Source organism: Cervus canadensis, chromosome 26, assembly GCF_019320065.1.
Source record: "Cervus canadensis isolate Bull #8, Minnesota chromosome 26, ASM1932006v1, whole genome shotgun sequence".
Lineage (NCBI taxonomy): Eukaryota > Metazoa > Chordata > Mammalia > Artiodactyla > Cervidae > Cervus > Cervus canadensis.
In genome coordinates this window covers 15,317,153-15,332,262 of record NC_057411.1, presented here as the reverse complement: position 1 = coordinate 15,332,262, position 15,110 = coordinate 15,317,153, and the positions used below count along the sequence as shown (strand labels likewise).

At 35.9% G+C, this 15,110-nt stretch overlaps 1 protein-coding gene across 14 annotated transcripts in view; it reads right to left on the bottom strand.

Moving 5' to 3' along the window:
- The window catches only part of ADGRL3 (adhesion G protein-coupled receptor L3), a 709,244-nt gene that overhangs the window by 40,585 nt on the left and 653,549 nt on the right, over nucleotides 1-15,110 (bottom strand). For all 14 annotated transcript variants that reach the window (XM_043447764.1, XM_043447769.1, XM_043447767.1 and 11 more), the window contains one exon: nucleotides 4,449-4,574. In XM_043447764.1, the coding sequence (XP_043303699.1) occupies nucleotides 4,449-4,574 (126 nt within the window). The remainder of the gene's footprint in view (nucleotides 1-4,448; nucleotides 4,575-15,110) is intronic.

Sequence of the window (15,110 nt, the reverse complement as noted above, 5' to 3'; positions counted from 1 at the left end):
TGCCTTTATATTTGATGCGCTCACCTGAAATTCTCTTTCCCTGAACATCCTTCCTGTTATTTCTCCAGTCTTTGCCTAGCACTTAATCCAAGTAACCACCTGGACTTTATGCATCATATGGCCATATTTGGTTCTGCACCAACTTTTATAATGTGGTATTTTCTGTTGGTTTATTTGATTGCTAATAAATTTTCTGCCTTTTACAGTTAGTATGAAAGCCCCAGATATTGGAGGAAGTTGCCTTTTAACCATTTTATCACCAGAGCTTATAAGATTGCTTGGCATTTTATAACATAAATCCAAAGTTTCTTAACAACAAAAAATAATGATTGTTATTTTAGAAGTCCTCTGATGTGGAAAAAGACACCTATACTCTCAAAATTTTACCTCAGTATCAGTGAGTGTTTTAGATGTTGCTCATGGAATTTCAGAGTTAATGTAAAATATTTGTTATTTCTACCAAAACAGACTATATTTAAGTAATATTACTTCATGTAGTTTAGACTGTCAAAGTTAAACAGAATCAGTATTATATTAAGCACAAGAAAGCAACATGAGGTTTTTCTTCCCAATATTATAATTGTGATGTTATAACTATAAAAGTAAAAAAAAAAAAAAGACACAGCTTTAAAATGTATACCTGAAATTATAGTCTGCAATAATGCCCCTAGTAAGTGATATCAATTCCAACTTTTAGAGCATATACAATTTGTCATGTTTTGTATACATTAGCTTAATCTTCCTAATGATGTAAGAAATCAGAAACCACTTTACTTATGAAAAAACTGAAGGCTAGTGAGATTTAATGACTTGTTTTGTGTCACAGCTGGTAGGAATATGGCAAGGCTAGAATTAAAACAAGGTCTACCCATTCACAAAGTTTATGATTGTTCTTTTAAGCTGCAGTATTTTATCTTGTGGGTTAGAAGAAATGCTAAACATTGCACAACTCTGTTCTAACATAATGCACGAAACTCTGAAATATTATGATTTCACTGAAGACATCTGCCAATAAAATGGTTGTGGGATAATGGTTGATGAGCTCAGTTTTATGAAAGGAATGCAGAAACAAATCAAGTTAAATGACATTCTGTAGAATCTCAGAAATTACAATTTAAAATTGTTGAAAAGACTGTTACAAAAAAGAGAGGTAAGAATTTATCAGGTTGACAGATCTGAAAGAGACACATGCACCCCAATGTTCATCGCAGCACTGTTTATAATAGCCAGGACATGGAAGCAACCTAGATGCCCATCAGCAAACGAATGGATAAGGAAGCTGTGGTACATATACACCATGGAATATTACTCAGCCATTAAAAAGAATTCATTTGAATCAGTTCTAATGAGATGGATGAAACTGGAGCCCATTATACAGAGTGAAGTAAGCCAGAAAGATAAAGAACACTACAGCATACTAACACATATATATGGAATTTAGAAAGATGGTAACGATAACCCTATATGCAAGACAGCAACAGAGACACAGATGTACAGAACAGACTTTTGGACTCTGTGGGAGAAGGGGAGGGTGGGATGTTTCAAGAGAACAGCATCGAAACATGTATATTATCTAGGGTAAAACAGATAACCAGCCCAGGTTGGATGCATGAGACAAGTGCTCGGGCCTGGCGCACTGGGAAGACCCAGAGGGATCGGGTGGAGAGGGAGGTGGGATGGGGGATTGGGATGGGGAATACATGTAACTCCATGGCTGATTCATGTCAATGTATGACAAAACCCATTACAATATAGTAAAGTAATTAGCCTCCAACTAATAAAAATAAATGAAAAAAAAATAATTTATCAGGTTTAAAATGAAAGAATGGATCCCAAGAAGGTCACACAGAAAGTATCCATGTGTGCCTCCACTCTTACGAGAAACTCAGATTCTGAATGACAATCTACTAGTCCTAACTCAGAAATCTCGGTCCATCTAATTTGGTACATTTGATTCCTTAATTTACAACTTTGCAACCATACTAAGGCATAGAAATAATAAAATAAATTCAAATTTTAAAAAACTGCCTATTATCTGTGGGAATAAGTTCCATGATCATTATGATAATTTGTGGTTGCTAAGTGTCAAGATAACTTGTCAAAGTAAAAATAAACTTTCTAAAACTAACATATAACTGACAGTTTTGACAGTTACATGTTAGTTTTAAAATGTTTAGTTGGAACTATTAGATTGATAATAGATATGTGGTTTTATTTATAAAATAAAACATAACTCCTTTAGTGTGGTGACAATATTTCTGAGAATATTGTTTATTATCTTTGGTTTATAAGAGTTTTTCAAGTGCTAGTTCAGTGTGTATAACTGTCCAGCCTGACAATGAATGTGTTTTAGAGAATCAGATATATTAGCTTGGCAAGTGATATTATAATTAAAGGTTACAAGGATATTTAATTTTCTAAGCCTAAGAATGGAATTGTTTAGGGAAACTGAACCTCTTATTTATAAGCCAATTGGAATTTGTCAAAGAAAAAATTATCTTTTTATTATATATATGTGTATATATATAATTACCAAATTAAAATAAATAAATTTAGAAGGTTGAGTTAACAGAGTTAAAATATGTTCTTGATTTATAAATTTATTTTGGAATTTCAAGTCTTCTTCAGAAAATTTCAATTAACAACACTACAAAAATGACTGTTTTTCCCACTGAACCATATATTCTTAGAAATATTAGTTTGGTAATTGGAACTCAAACTCACTCATGCATGACCCACATATGTCTTTTATTTGTTGCATTTTAGCATCCTAGAGTTGCTGAAATTTCTACATAATAATCTTTGAACTGATATTGTGTGGAAAATGGAAGACAAATAACTTTAAAGCTCAGAATTTCCTTTGAGAGGGATGAAACAGTCATTATTAATATATCTAGTGCTGATGTTGAAGCTGAAACTCCTATACTTTGGCCACCTGATGCAAACAGCTGACTCATTTGAAAAGACCCTGATGCTGGGAAAGATTGAGGCAGGAGAAGGGGACAACAGAGGATGAGATGGTTGATGGCATCACAGACTCAATGGACATGGGTTTGGGTAAAGTCCGGGAGTTGGTGATGGACAGGGAGGCCTGACATGCTGCAGTTCATGGGGTCACAAAGAATCAGACATGACTGAGTGACTGAACTGAAGTGCTGGACTCATGGGAGTAAGGACTTTGATCAGTTAAACCAATGATGCTATTTTGGTATTCTTCACTCCCTGAATTGTCCTTTGACCTAGTAGCATACAACTTGAAATGAGTTATAACTTTCTATGGCAGAAAGTGAAGAAGAACTAAAGAGCCTCTTGATAAAAGTGAAAGAGGAGAGTGAAAAAGTTGGCTTAAAGCTTAACATTCAGAAAACTAAGATCATGGCATCTGGTCCCATCACTTCATGGAAGATAGATGGGGAAACAGTGGAAACAGTGGCTAACTTTATTTTTCTGGGCTCCAAAATCACTGCAGATGGGGATTGCAGCAATGAAATTAAAAGACACTTACTCTTTGGGAGGAAAGTTATGACCAACCTATACAGCATATTAAAAAACAGAGACATTACTTTGCCAACAAAGGTCCGTCTAGTCAAGGCTATGGTTTTTCCAGTGGTCATGTATGGATGTGAGAGTTGGACTGTGAAGAAAGCTGAGCACTGAAAAATTGATGCTTTTGAACTGTGGTGTTGGAGAAGACTCTTGTGAGTCCCTTGGACTGCAAGGAGATCCAACCAGTCCATCCTAAAGGAGATCAGACCTGGGTGTTCATTGGAAGGACTGATGTTGAAGCTGAAACTCCAGTACTTAGGCCACCTGATGTGAAGAGCTGACTCACAGGAAGTACCCTGATGCTGGGAAAGACTGAGGGCAGGAGGAGAAGGGGACAACAGAGGATGAGATGGTTGGATGGCATCACCGACACAATGGAGGTGAGTTTGAGTAAACTCCGGGAGTTGGTGATGGACAGGGAGGCCTGGCTTGGTGCGGTTCATGGGGTCGCAAAGAGTCAGACACGACCGAGTGACTGAACTGAACTGAACTGATTAAACCTACTATTTCACAAGTAAATATTTTCAGTATACAATAAAGAATTATTAGACTAGTTAAAAGAAGCAATTAACTCAAGAATATTTATGTAAAATATTACTTTCTTAGAATTTTAGGTGAAGTGCCAAATTCCTTTCCTCACCTTCATTTTTCATTCAACTAGGAGCAATCTGAAATCATGAATTACTATACAAACTTAGACTCTAAACTTCAAATCTTTTCGCACTTTGGTTTCTTAAATTTCCGTCATAACCATACTCATTTGAGACATACTAAAACAAAACAACAAAAATGTGTTGTGTCAAGTGCTTGGGATAGAAAATAAATCTCACCAAGAAAGGACAGCAATGCATAGCAGAATACAGATAAGAGCTATTTCATTTTAACTAACAAATATCGTTTACCTGTGAGCCTGTGGAGTAGCGCCCGGGAGTTCTAGACCCAGACGTTTTCCCTGAGCCGATGGAGCTCTCTGCACTCTTCCCGCTACAGCAATGCGTTCGCAGGCATTTCCCATACTCTTTTCGTACCTAGTCAAGAACATCAACTTCCATTAGCAAGGAATTCATTTCAGCTAGAAATATAAAATGCATGTGAGTTTTATTTTCAGATAGTTAAAAAATTCTGCCCTACAGATATAAATAAGAAAGTCTGTTCAGAATACATTTTGTATGTTTTTTTTTTTACAATATAAAATAATATCCATACTGTCAAGATTGAAATTTGTATAACTGGACTTTTTAAAACACATATGCCCAATCACACCATAAAGATATAATCTCTCAGTTGAAAAAACAAAAACTTAATAATAAGCCGCTTCTATACTATTTTTAGCTTCACAGATCTGCTACAATGTATTCCTATTGGTGCAACTATTATTTAGGCAGAGGTCTAGCCAGGAAGTTAGAAGAGGAAATGGAAATGGGTGAGAAAGAAAGAGGAGACAGAATATTTAAAGACAGAGCAGAAAAAAAGAATGTGTTGGGCTAAGCATTTTTAAATAATTTATATTTCTTTGAAATTTATTTCTCTTAAAAGAGGTAAGTTGTCAATTTGAGAATATAAAATTCAAAATATTTAAAATTTATTCCCTCAAGATGGTGGTGGTTTAGTCACTAACTCATCTCCAACTCTTATAACCCCAAGGACTATAGCCTGCCAGTCTCCTCTGTCAATGGAATTTTCCAGGCAAGAATACTGGAATGGGTTGCCATTTCCTTCTCCAGTGAATCTTTCCAAACCAAGAATTGAACCTGGGTCTCCTGCATTGCAGACAGAGTCTTTACCAACTGAACTATGAGGGAAGACCTCCATCAAAATAGTTCTATTCAATAATTACAGAGAAGTATGATTTTTTCCTATGTAGGACTACAAATAACTACTTAATCTTTGTTGTAGTATAAAAGTCACAATATAAAAAGGAGATATACATTTTTTAGCTGAGACTTCCAAACAAGAAAATATATCAATAATTCTGGGGGAAATCAATTTAATCAGATAAGACTTACAAAGATAAACAGAAATTGTTCAAAATCATATCTCCACTAGTGACATCAAGAAAAATAAATGCCAATTACTTGTTTATCAATTAAAACATATTATAGGATAACTTACTGGTTTTACATTCACAAATTTTACATTCATTATGAAATAATATTGTATATATATTATCTTTAGTATTTCATTGATTTCACATGAGTCCATAGTTTCCAGAATTTGTGATAATGTAAAATTATTTAAAACAAACATAAAAACATGCTTTCCTGAGAAATGTTACTTAGAATCAAGAAAAAGTAAGGGGTGTGGATGATACATTAAAGTTAGTACTTGAAATTAAACATTATCTCAATATATTACAGTTCATTCCATCTATAATATGGCAAAATCAGAGACTGACTATATTCAGATTTGTTTGAAGAATTCACATTCACTAAATTATGTGATAGGAACAATGATACAAAGTCATGTGAATCAAAGCATGGAAAAGAAGTGCCGGATAGAAGTAGAGAGGGACCAAGAAAGGCTTCCCAGAGAAGAAGACTTCTGAGATAATCTTCATATGTATACCTATGGCTGATTCATGCTGAGGTTTGAAAGAAATCAACAAAATTCTGTAAAGCAATTATCCTTCAATAAAAAATAAATTAATTAAATATATACATATATATATGTTGGAATTTGTTGGTTTAGTGAATTAAGTTGAAAGATAGGATAGATAAGAGAAAAAAGGTGCTCAGTGTGAGCAGAACAAAGAGGCATGATGTGCTAATTTTTGAAGCCTTTCATTGGTTATGCCAAAATTACATATTTTAATATATTTAAATTATATTGTTTCCAACAAAGTTTTTTATGCCATTTATCATTAATTAGAAGTCATCATTTTTATTCACTATTTACAAGCCAATTCATATTTTGTTTTTTAAAATAAGTCTGTGACTGCTTCTGTGTGTGTGTGTGTGTGTGTGTTGAAAATATGTGTGAGGGTGAGATGGGAGGGTGAGATGAAGAAGCTTCTCCATCTTAAACATTCTTTGCTAGGAACTATGCTAGGTTCCTCCCTCAAAATGAATCTGGGAAATAATTATTACTGACATTTTACAAATAAGAACACTAAAAAGATTAAGCAATGAAAGTAAACTGAAAGACTGAAAAGGTTAAGTGATATGCATTATGTGAAAATATCCAAATCTCATGGGTGCTCTATGATCAGAAAGCTCTCACTAAGATGTCACATTTCTAATATTGATATAACCAACATAAGGCATAATATTATTAAAGTAATCTATTAAATTATCTCATTTTTTGTTTCTGGAGGAAATGAGGACAAATATTTAATTAGAATTTGAGGAAACTTAAAATAATCTCCACCCATAGGGAAGTATTATCAATTACAGTTTAGTAATTTGTATTCTATTTATGAAATATCTCCTAGAACCTAAATTTTCACTATAACCTATATCCTATTTTGTTTTTCCTAATGAACTCAACAAGTGATGCTTTTCTCCTTAGAAGAGGAAGTGTTTTTTAGTGAAGTGATTTAAATCTAAACAAATATTTTGGGGAGAGAGGCGCTATTAGAGAGAGAAGAGGAAAGGGAACCACTTCCATTTCTGTTACTTACAAAGGGAGCAATATTATATAAGCAGGAATTCACCATGGAAATTTACCAAAAAGGTTAAATGTTTTGAACTGATTATATAAATAACCAGTAAATAAAGAGATCTAGTGATACCTAGTCCCACATTTAGCTATGTTACTTACTGAATCATTACAGACCTTATTTTTCTATGATTAGATTTGAAGTGGTGAGTATGTGTGTTAAAAAGAAAAAAGCAAAAATAACATGCACCATCTCCATGAGAGGTATCTCTCCAGATTATAATATAACTTATTTGACAATTTAGTCATTTGCATATTCTAATCCACTATTTCACATGATACAACATCTTATCCCAATCAGATATGGCATGTGACTATTCAACATGATGTTGTTCTAGAATATATAAACATGGAAAAGAAAATATACCAGCCCAAGGAATATTTCTTTTATACTCTATGATCAGAAATAAAATAATTATGAAACTTTCTGGGAAGTTTCACATAATTGAGTTAACAACAAAGAAAATGTGACAACCTTAATGACAAAGTAGAGATGCTGGTGAAACAATCATATAACCTACACTCCAGAAAATGACTGACAATTCAAAGTTTGATTTTTTTTCGTTAATGAGTTGAATCAATCAACAAATAATCCTATAAAATATATATCAAAAATGGATTATTTCACATTTCTCTATTCAAATATGAGTAACTACATAAGATGAGCATATTACTGAAATCAGTCAGATGGCTTAAGAAAAACCTCCTACAAGAAATAAGAGTGTTAAAATGTCCATAAGAACCAAAGCTGTCCATAGGTTCAATGCAGTTTCTATAAAAGTTCCAATATTTTTCACAGATACAGAAAAAGATATCCTTAAATGTATACACAACCACCAAAGACTCCAAACAGCCAAAGAAATCCTGAGAAAAAAGAACAAAGACGGAGGCATCACATTGCAGATTGCACACCATACCACAAAACTATAGAAATCACAACAGCATGGTATTGGAAAAGTAGATAAATAGACAAAGGATCAGACTCTGAAGTGAAAGTCGCTCAGTCATGTCAGACTCCATGTGACCCCATGACTATACAGTCCATGGATTCTCCAGGCCAGAAAACTGGAGTGGGTAGCCTTTCCCTTTTCCAGATATCTTCCCAACATAGGGGTCAAGCCCAGGTCTCCCACATTGCAGGTAAATTCTTTACAAGCTGAGCCACAGTGCAAGCCCAATGGAACAGGTTGTGAGCCCATAAATAAACCCTTGTCTATACCTGGTCATAGTAAAAACATCCTCTTCCAACACACACGAGATGACTCTACACATGGACATCACCAGGGGGTCACTACCAAAATCAAAATGATTATATTATTTGCAGCCAAAGATAGAGAGGCTCTATACAGTCAGCAAAAACAGGACCAGGAGCTGACTGTGGCTCAGATCATGAACTCCTTATTGCCAAATTCAGACTTAAATTGAAGAAAGTAGGGAAACTAGACCATTCAGGCTGGACCTAAATCGAATCCCTTACGAATATACAGTGGAAGTGAGAAATAGATTCAAGGGATTAGATCTGGCAGACAGATAGCCTGAAGAACTATGGATGAAGGTTCATGACGTTGTACAGAAGGCAGTTATCAAGACCATCCCCAAGAAAAAGAAATGCAGAAAGGTAAAAAGGTTATCTGAGGAGGCTTCACAAATAGCCGAGAAAAGGAGAAGTGAAAGGCAAAGGAGAAAAGGAAAGATATTCCCATTTGAATCCAGAGTTCCAAAGAATAGCAAGGAGAGATAAGAAAGCCTTCGTCAGCGATCAATGCAAAGTAATAGAGGAAAACAATAGAATGGGAAAGACTAGAGATCTCTTCAAGAAAATTAGAGATGCCAAAGGAATATTTCATGCGAAGATGGCCATAATAAAGGACAGAAATGGTATATACCTAACAGATGTAGAAGATATTAAGAAGAGGGGGCAAGAATACACAGAATTATATAAAAAAGATCTTCATAACCCAGGTAACCACAATGGTGTGATCACTCACCTAGAGTCAGACATCCTGGAATGTGAAGTCACATGGGCCTTAGGAAGCATCACTATGGACAAAGCTAGTGGAAGTGATGGAATTTCAATTGAGCTATTTCAAATCCTAAAAGATGATGCTGTGAAAGTGCTGCACTGAATCTGCCAGCAAATTTGGAAAACTCAGCAGTAGCCACAGGACTGGAAAAGGTCAGTTGTGATTCCAATCTCAAAGAAAGGCAATGGTAAAGAATGTTCAAACTATGGCACAATTGCACTCATCTCCCACGCTAGCAAAGTAATGCTCAAAATTCTCCCAGTGAGGCTTCAACAGTGTGTAAACCATGAACTTCCAGATGTTCAAGCTAGATTTAGAAAAGGCAGAGGAACCAGAGATCATATTGCCAACATCGGTTCATAGAAAAAGCAAGAGAATACCACCAGAAAAACATCTACTTTTGCTTTACTGATTACGGCAAAACCTCTCACTGTGTAGATCACAACAATCTGGAACATTCTTAAAGAGATGGGAATACCAACCCCCCTGACCTGCCTCCTGAGAAACCTGTACGCAGGTCAAGAAGCAACAGCTAGAACTGGACGTGGAACAACAGACTGGTTCCAAATTGTGAAAGGAGTACATCAAGGCTGTATATTGTCACCCTGCTTATTTAACTTATATGCAGACATCATGAGAAATGGCAGGCTGGATGAGGCATAAGCTGGAATCAAGACTGCTGGGAGAAATATCAATAACCTCGTATATGCAGATGATACCACCCTTATAGCAGAAAATGAAGAGGAACTAAAGAGCCTGTTGATGAAAGTGAAAAAGAAGAGTGAAAAAGCTGGCTTAAAACTCAGCATTCAAAAACGAAGATCATGGCATCCAGTCTCATTACTTCATGACAAATAGATGGGGAAACTATGGAAACAGTGAGAGACTATTTTTTGGAGGGCTCCAAAGTCACTGCAGATGGTGACGGCAGCCACGAAATTAAAAGATGCTTGCTTCTTGGAAGAAAAGCTATGACAAACCTAGTATTAAAAACAGAGACATTACTTTGCCAACAAAGGTCCATCTAGTCAAAGCTATGTTTTTTCCAGTAGTCATGCATGGATGTGATAGTTGGACTATAAAGAAAGCTGAGTGTCAAAGAATTGATGCTTTTGAACTGTGGTGTTGGAGAAGACTCTTGAGAGTCCCTTGGACTGCCAGGAGATCCAACCAGTGAATCCTAAGGCAAATCAGTCCTGAATATTCATTGGAAGGAGTGATGCTGAAGCTGAAACTCTTTGGCCACCATATAGTTTGGCCACCTGATGTGGAGAACTGACTACTTGGAAAAGACCCTAATGCTGGGAAAGATTTAAGGTCAGAGGCAAATGGAGCAACAGAGGATGAGATGGTTGGATGGCATCACCGACTCAATGGACATGAGTTTGACCAAGCTTGAGAGCTGGTGATAGACAGGGAAGCTTGAGGTGCTGCAGTCCATGGGTTGCAAAGATCAGACATGACTGAGCAACTGAACTGGACTGATACGGTCAACTAATATGTGATTAAAAAGCTATGAATAAATAATGGGGAAAATACAATCTCTTAATAAGTGGCATTAGGAAAACTGGATAACCACACGAGATGAATGAAACTGAACCTCACTATCTTGTACCACACACAACATCTAATTTGTGAACTTTTAATTGCTGTGTGTAAGACCTCGTTCCCTGACTTGGGATCAAACAGGGCCCCCTGCATTGGGAGTGCTGAGTCCTGGCAGCTGGACCACCAGGGAATTCCCAGGCTTGGAATTTATTAAATCAATCAATCAATTTTTTTTTTTTTTTACAAATTTATGACACCTGTGGAGAGGAAAAAAAGAAAAAAAGATGGCACCCCAGAGCTAGAGCAGGCAGAGGGATATGCCAAAGATGCCAAAGTGCCCTAACTGGAGGGCATCCAAAAGCTCTTGGACGTATGTGTTAAGTTAGACACCTGCCCCTTAGGCTGCTTATACATAAGTAAATGAGTCTCTTTTCTCCTGAAATCTGGTCTCATGAGCAGCTGCAACTGTGCTGGACATGAGGTGGGTTTCAATACAAAAGAAGCCATCTGTGGACTCCTGGAGAGGACTACACCTCACCAAATGTTTGTCACGGGCTTCCCTGCTGGCTCAGACAGTAGAGAATCTGCCTGTAATGTGGGAGACCCGGGTCCAATCCCTGGGTTGGGAAGATCCTCTGGAGGAAGAAATGGCAGTCTACTCTTTAGTATTCTTGCCTGGGGAATTCCATGAACAGAGAAGCCTGGTGAGCTACAATCCATGGGATGGCAAAGAGTTGGACACGACTCTGCGACTAACACAAACACATAGAAAGAACAAGCAACAGAAGAAAAAGTAATAAGTTGCACTATATCAAACAAAAAGCGGCTGCACAGCAAAAGAAACAGAGTTGAATGGCTATCTACATAATGGAAGAAAATATTTGCCAATCATATATCTGATAAGTATATATCTGATAAGTAGTTAAAACCAATAATATACAAAGTACTCACACAACTCAAAAGTAGCCCCCCCCAAACAATCCAACTAAAAAATGCACAAAAGAAATGAATAGACATTTTTTCTAGGAAGACATACAAATGGCTAGCATGAAAAGATACTCAACATAACTAATTTAAAAAATGAAAATCAAAATCACAATTAGATACCACTGGAGGCTCAGAGGTTAAAGCGTCTGCCTGCCATGAGGGGGACCCAGGTTTGATTCCTGGGTCGGGAAGATCCCCTGGAGAAGGAAATGGCAACCCACTCCAGTACTCTTGCCTGGAGAATCCCATGGAGGGAGGAGCCCGGTAGGCTACAGTCCACGGGGTTGCAAAGAGTCAGACACGACTGAGCTACTTCACTTTCTTTCTTTCACATATGTTAGAATGGCTATCATGAAGAAGACAAGAGATAAGAATTGGTATTTCTCTGGTATCTCAGGGGTAAATAATTTGCCTGCAATGCAGGCGACACAGGAGACATATGTTCCATCCCTGGGTCAGGAAGATTCTCTGGAGAAGGCAACGGCAACCCACTCCAGTATTTTTGCCTGGGAAATTTCATGGATAGAGGAGCTTGGTGGGCTACAGCCCATGGGGTTGCAAAGAGTCGGACCTGACTTAGAGACTAAACCACAACAAGAATTGGTGAGAATATGGAAGAAAGAGAGCTATTGTGCCCTGTGGTGGTCATAGAAATAAATACAGCTGTTATGGAAAGCAATATGAAGGTTCCTCACAAAATTGAAAATAGAACTACCATATGATTCAGCAATCCCACTTCTGGACTTATAGCCCAAGGAAACAAAATCAGGCTCTTAAAGAGATATCTGCTTCAATGAAGCACTATTCACAGCAGCCAAGATATGGAAGCAACCAAACTGTCCATCAGTGAATGAATGAATCAAGAAGAAAACTATAGTTTACTGTACTCTCTTGTAAGGATTCACAAAATTGAGCTTGATGACATGTATGTTTTTAAAAATCCACCTCTGTTAAATATGTTCAATATACTAAAAACTATAATTTGTTATTGGCTTCTGAGGTTTGGTATCTCTACCCGGATATCAAAACAGTGACATGTATTTTGGACATAATAAAATAATAATTGGGAAAATTCTAATAGGTACTGGCTAATGAAAATAATCCCAATCAAAATAATTTATGTGTAAAGCACAAAAATCTTTTCTGTTCTACAGAAAATTTCAATACTCACATTGAAACTTAAAATTTCCAGCTAATACAGAAAATAATGGGCAAATCCAGTTCATTTTATTTGAAAATGTTAGTGTAACTAACTATGATGGCCCAATATTTCCTTATTTACATGAACAAATGCTACCTTTTCCTGATTTTGCTTCCAACTTTTTACATATTTCTCTTGACAATCAATTATGGCTCCTTTCTAACAAAAATCTAGAAATCTTTTCAAGTCTTTCTGACTTCTCTGCAGTGTTTTATAATACTGACCACTGTCTACTTCTGGACACTTCCCCCATATCTTTAATTCAGATACTATCTTTTCATTCATTCTTCTCAGACACTTTCTTCCATGTCTATTCTTACTCGTCACTCATGTCCCCGAGTCTTCACACTGATCAACTGTGATCAGTTGCTAGCTGGTTGCATTATAATACCCAATTCCTCACCTTCCTGGGGTACAGGAGGTAGACTGTGTTTCCCAGCCTTGTTTGCAGTTTGGGTGGTACTACTGATGGTGTCCTATCTGATAGAATGTGAGTGGAAATGATACGAACCATTTCCAGACTTTTTATACAAGGTCCCCTCTCTTTTTCTCAGATTATCTGCTAGATACCAACACCCAAAGTAACTATGGAAATCAAATAGTGAGGTTAGTTGAGCTGTCACCTGCATCAATTGGGCCATGAATAAAATCGAATAAACATTTATTAGGTTAAATGATTGCAATTTGGGGTGTAGGCACATTAAGTATTTAGGAAGATTCATCCATTCTAACATCATAACCTGTTTTCTGTAACCTACATTAACTGGCCTAACATTGTTATTGTTATTCTAGCCTACATTTAATATCATGGCAGCACATTTTTAATATCTAACACCATATAAAGCTGAAAACAGGATAAAACTGGACTCATCTCAGTAAGTGGACACACATTTCTCAAATTTGTTTAGTCTCTCAAACCAAAAAGCATACAGACTGATATATTTACTCTTCATTTTCCGAAGAAAAATTGTAGGTCTTGTTGCTTAGGAAAAAAAAAAAAAATCACATTTTCCCATTTCATCTTCAGTGCCACATCTCAGTATATCATAATTATTTTATTACTTCCATTTTATACATGAGGAAACTGGAGCACATGAATGTTAATTAAATGGCCCAAAGTCACATAAGCCATTAGAGGAACTAGTATTCGGACACAGTCTTGACTCAGGGGTCTATGTGATCAGAACTATAAAGACCACATTTTTAATTGAGTTAAAAAGTATAAGATGAGAAAATCAATGTTGAGATTAAAAAGAGCAATGTAAGTGTTTAGTTGCTAAAATTAACTTTTAAAATGAGCAATTTAGGTCCTGGTAGATGTGAAAAATAATTAAAAAATAGACCATTATAAAAATTAAATATTTCATTCTAATCATCAAAATCATAAATTTTAATAAAACATGCTTTTAAAGAAGTTCAGAGATCTTCAGGTTTCCCTGGTGGCTCAGACATAAAGAATCTGTGCAATGCAGGAGACCTGAGTTTGATTCCCGGGTCAGGAAGATCCCCTTGAAAAGGGAATGGCAACTCACTCCAGTATTCTTGCTTGGAGAATCCCATGGACAGAGGAGCCTGGTGGGCTAAAGTCCATGGGGTCACAAGGAGTCAGACATGACTGAGCAACTAACACACACATAGAGATATTTACTAAGTGTTTTACCATTCACTAAAATAATAAATGCTTTCTATCATAAATTGTTTAGGTATTATATTTCTTAGAATACACTAGTTTTTTAAAAAATAGAAAAATATATATTTCCTATGCCATGCCATATAATATATACATATGTATATTCTTTGATCCATACATCTTAGAATATCTACTTCCCAATAAACAAATTCCATGTGTCTGCCAATAATGATATCAAAGACAATAAAGTCAAATCTATAAGAATATTATTTTTGTGCACTGTCTAAATCAAAATATGATTCCGTCTTTTGTTGTTAACACATTCAGCAACTTTGACACTTGCATTTTATGTCTTTCTTTTCTATTATAAACATGAAATTAACCAAATAATATATTATTTTTCAGAGACAAAAAATTAAGAATGACTTATATTATGGGTGTTTTTTTATCATAGAATATATGCCATTTATTCTTTTTTTTTTGGTATGCCATTTGTTCCTGAACAGAGAATTCTAGC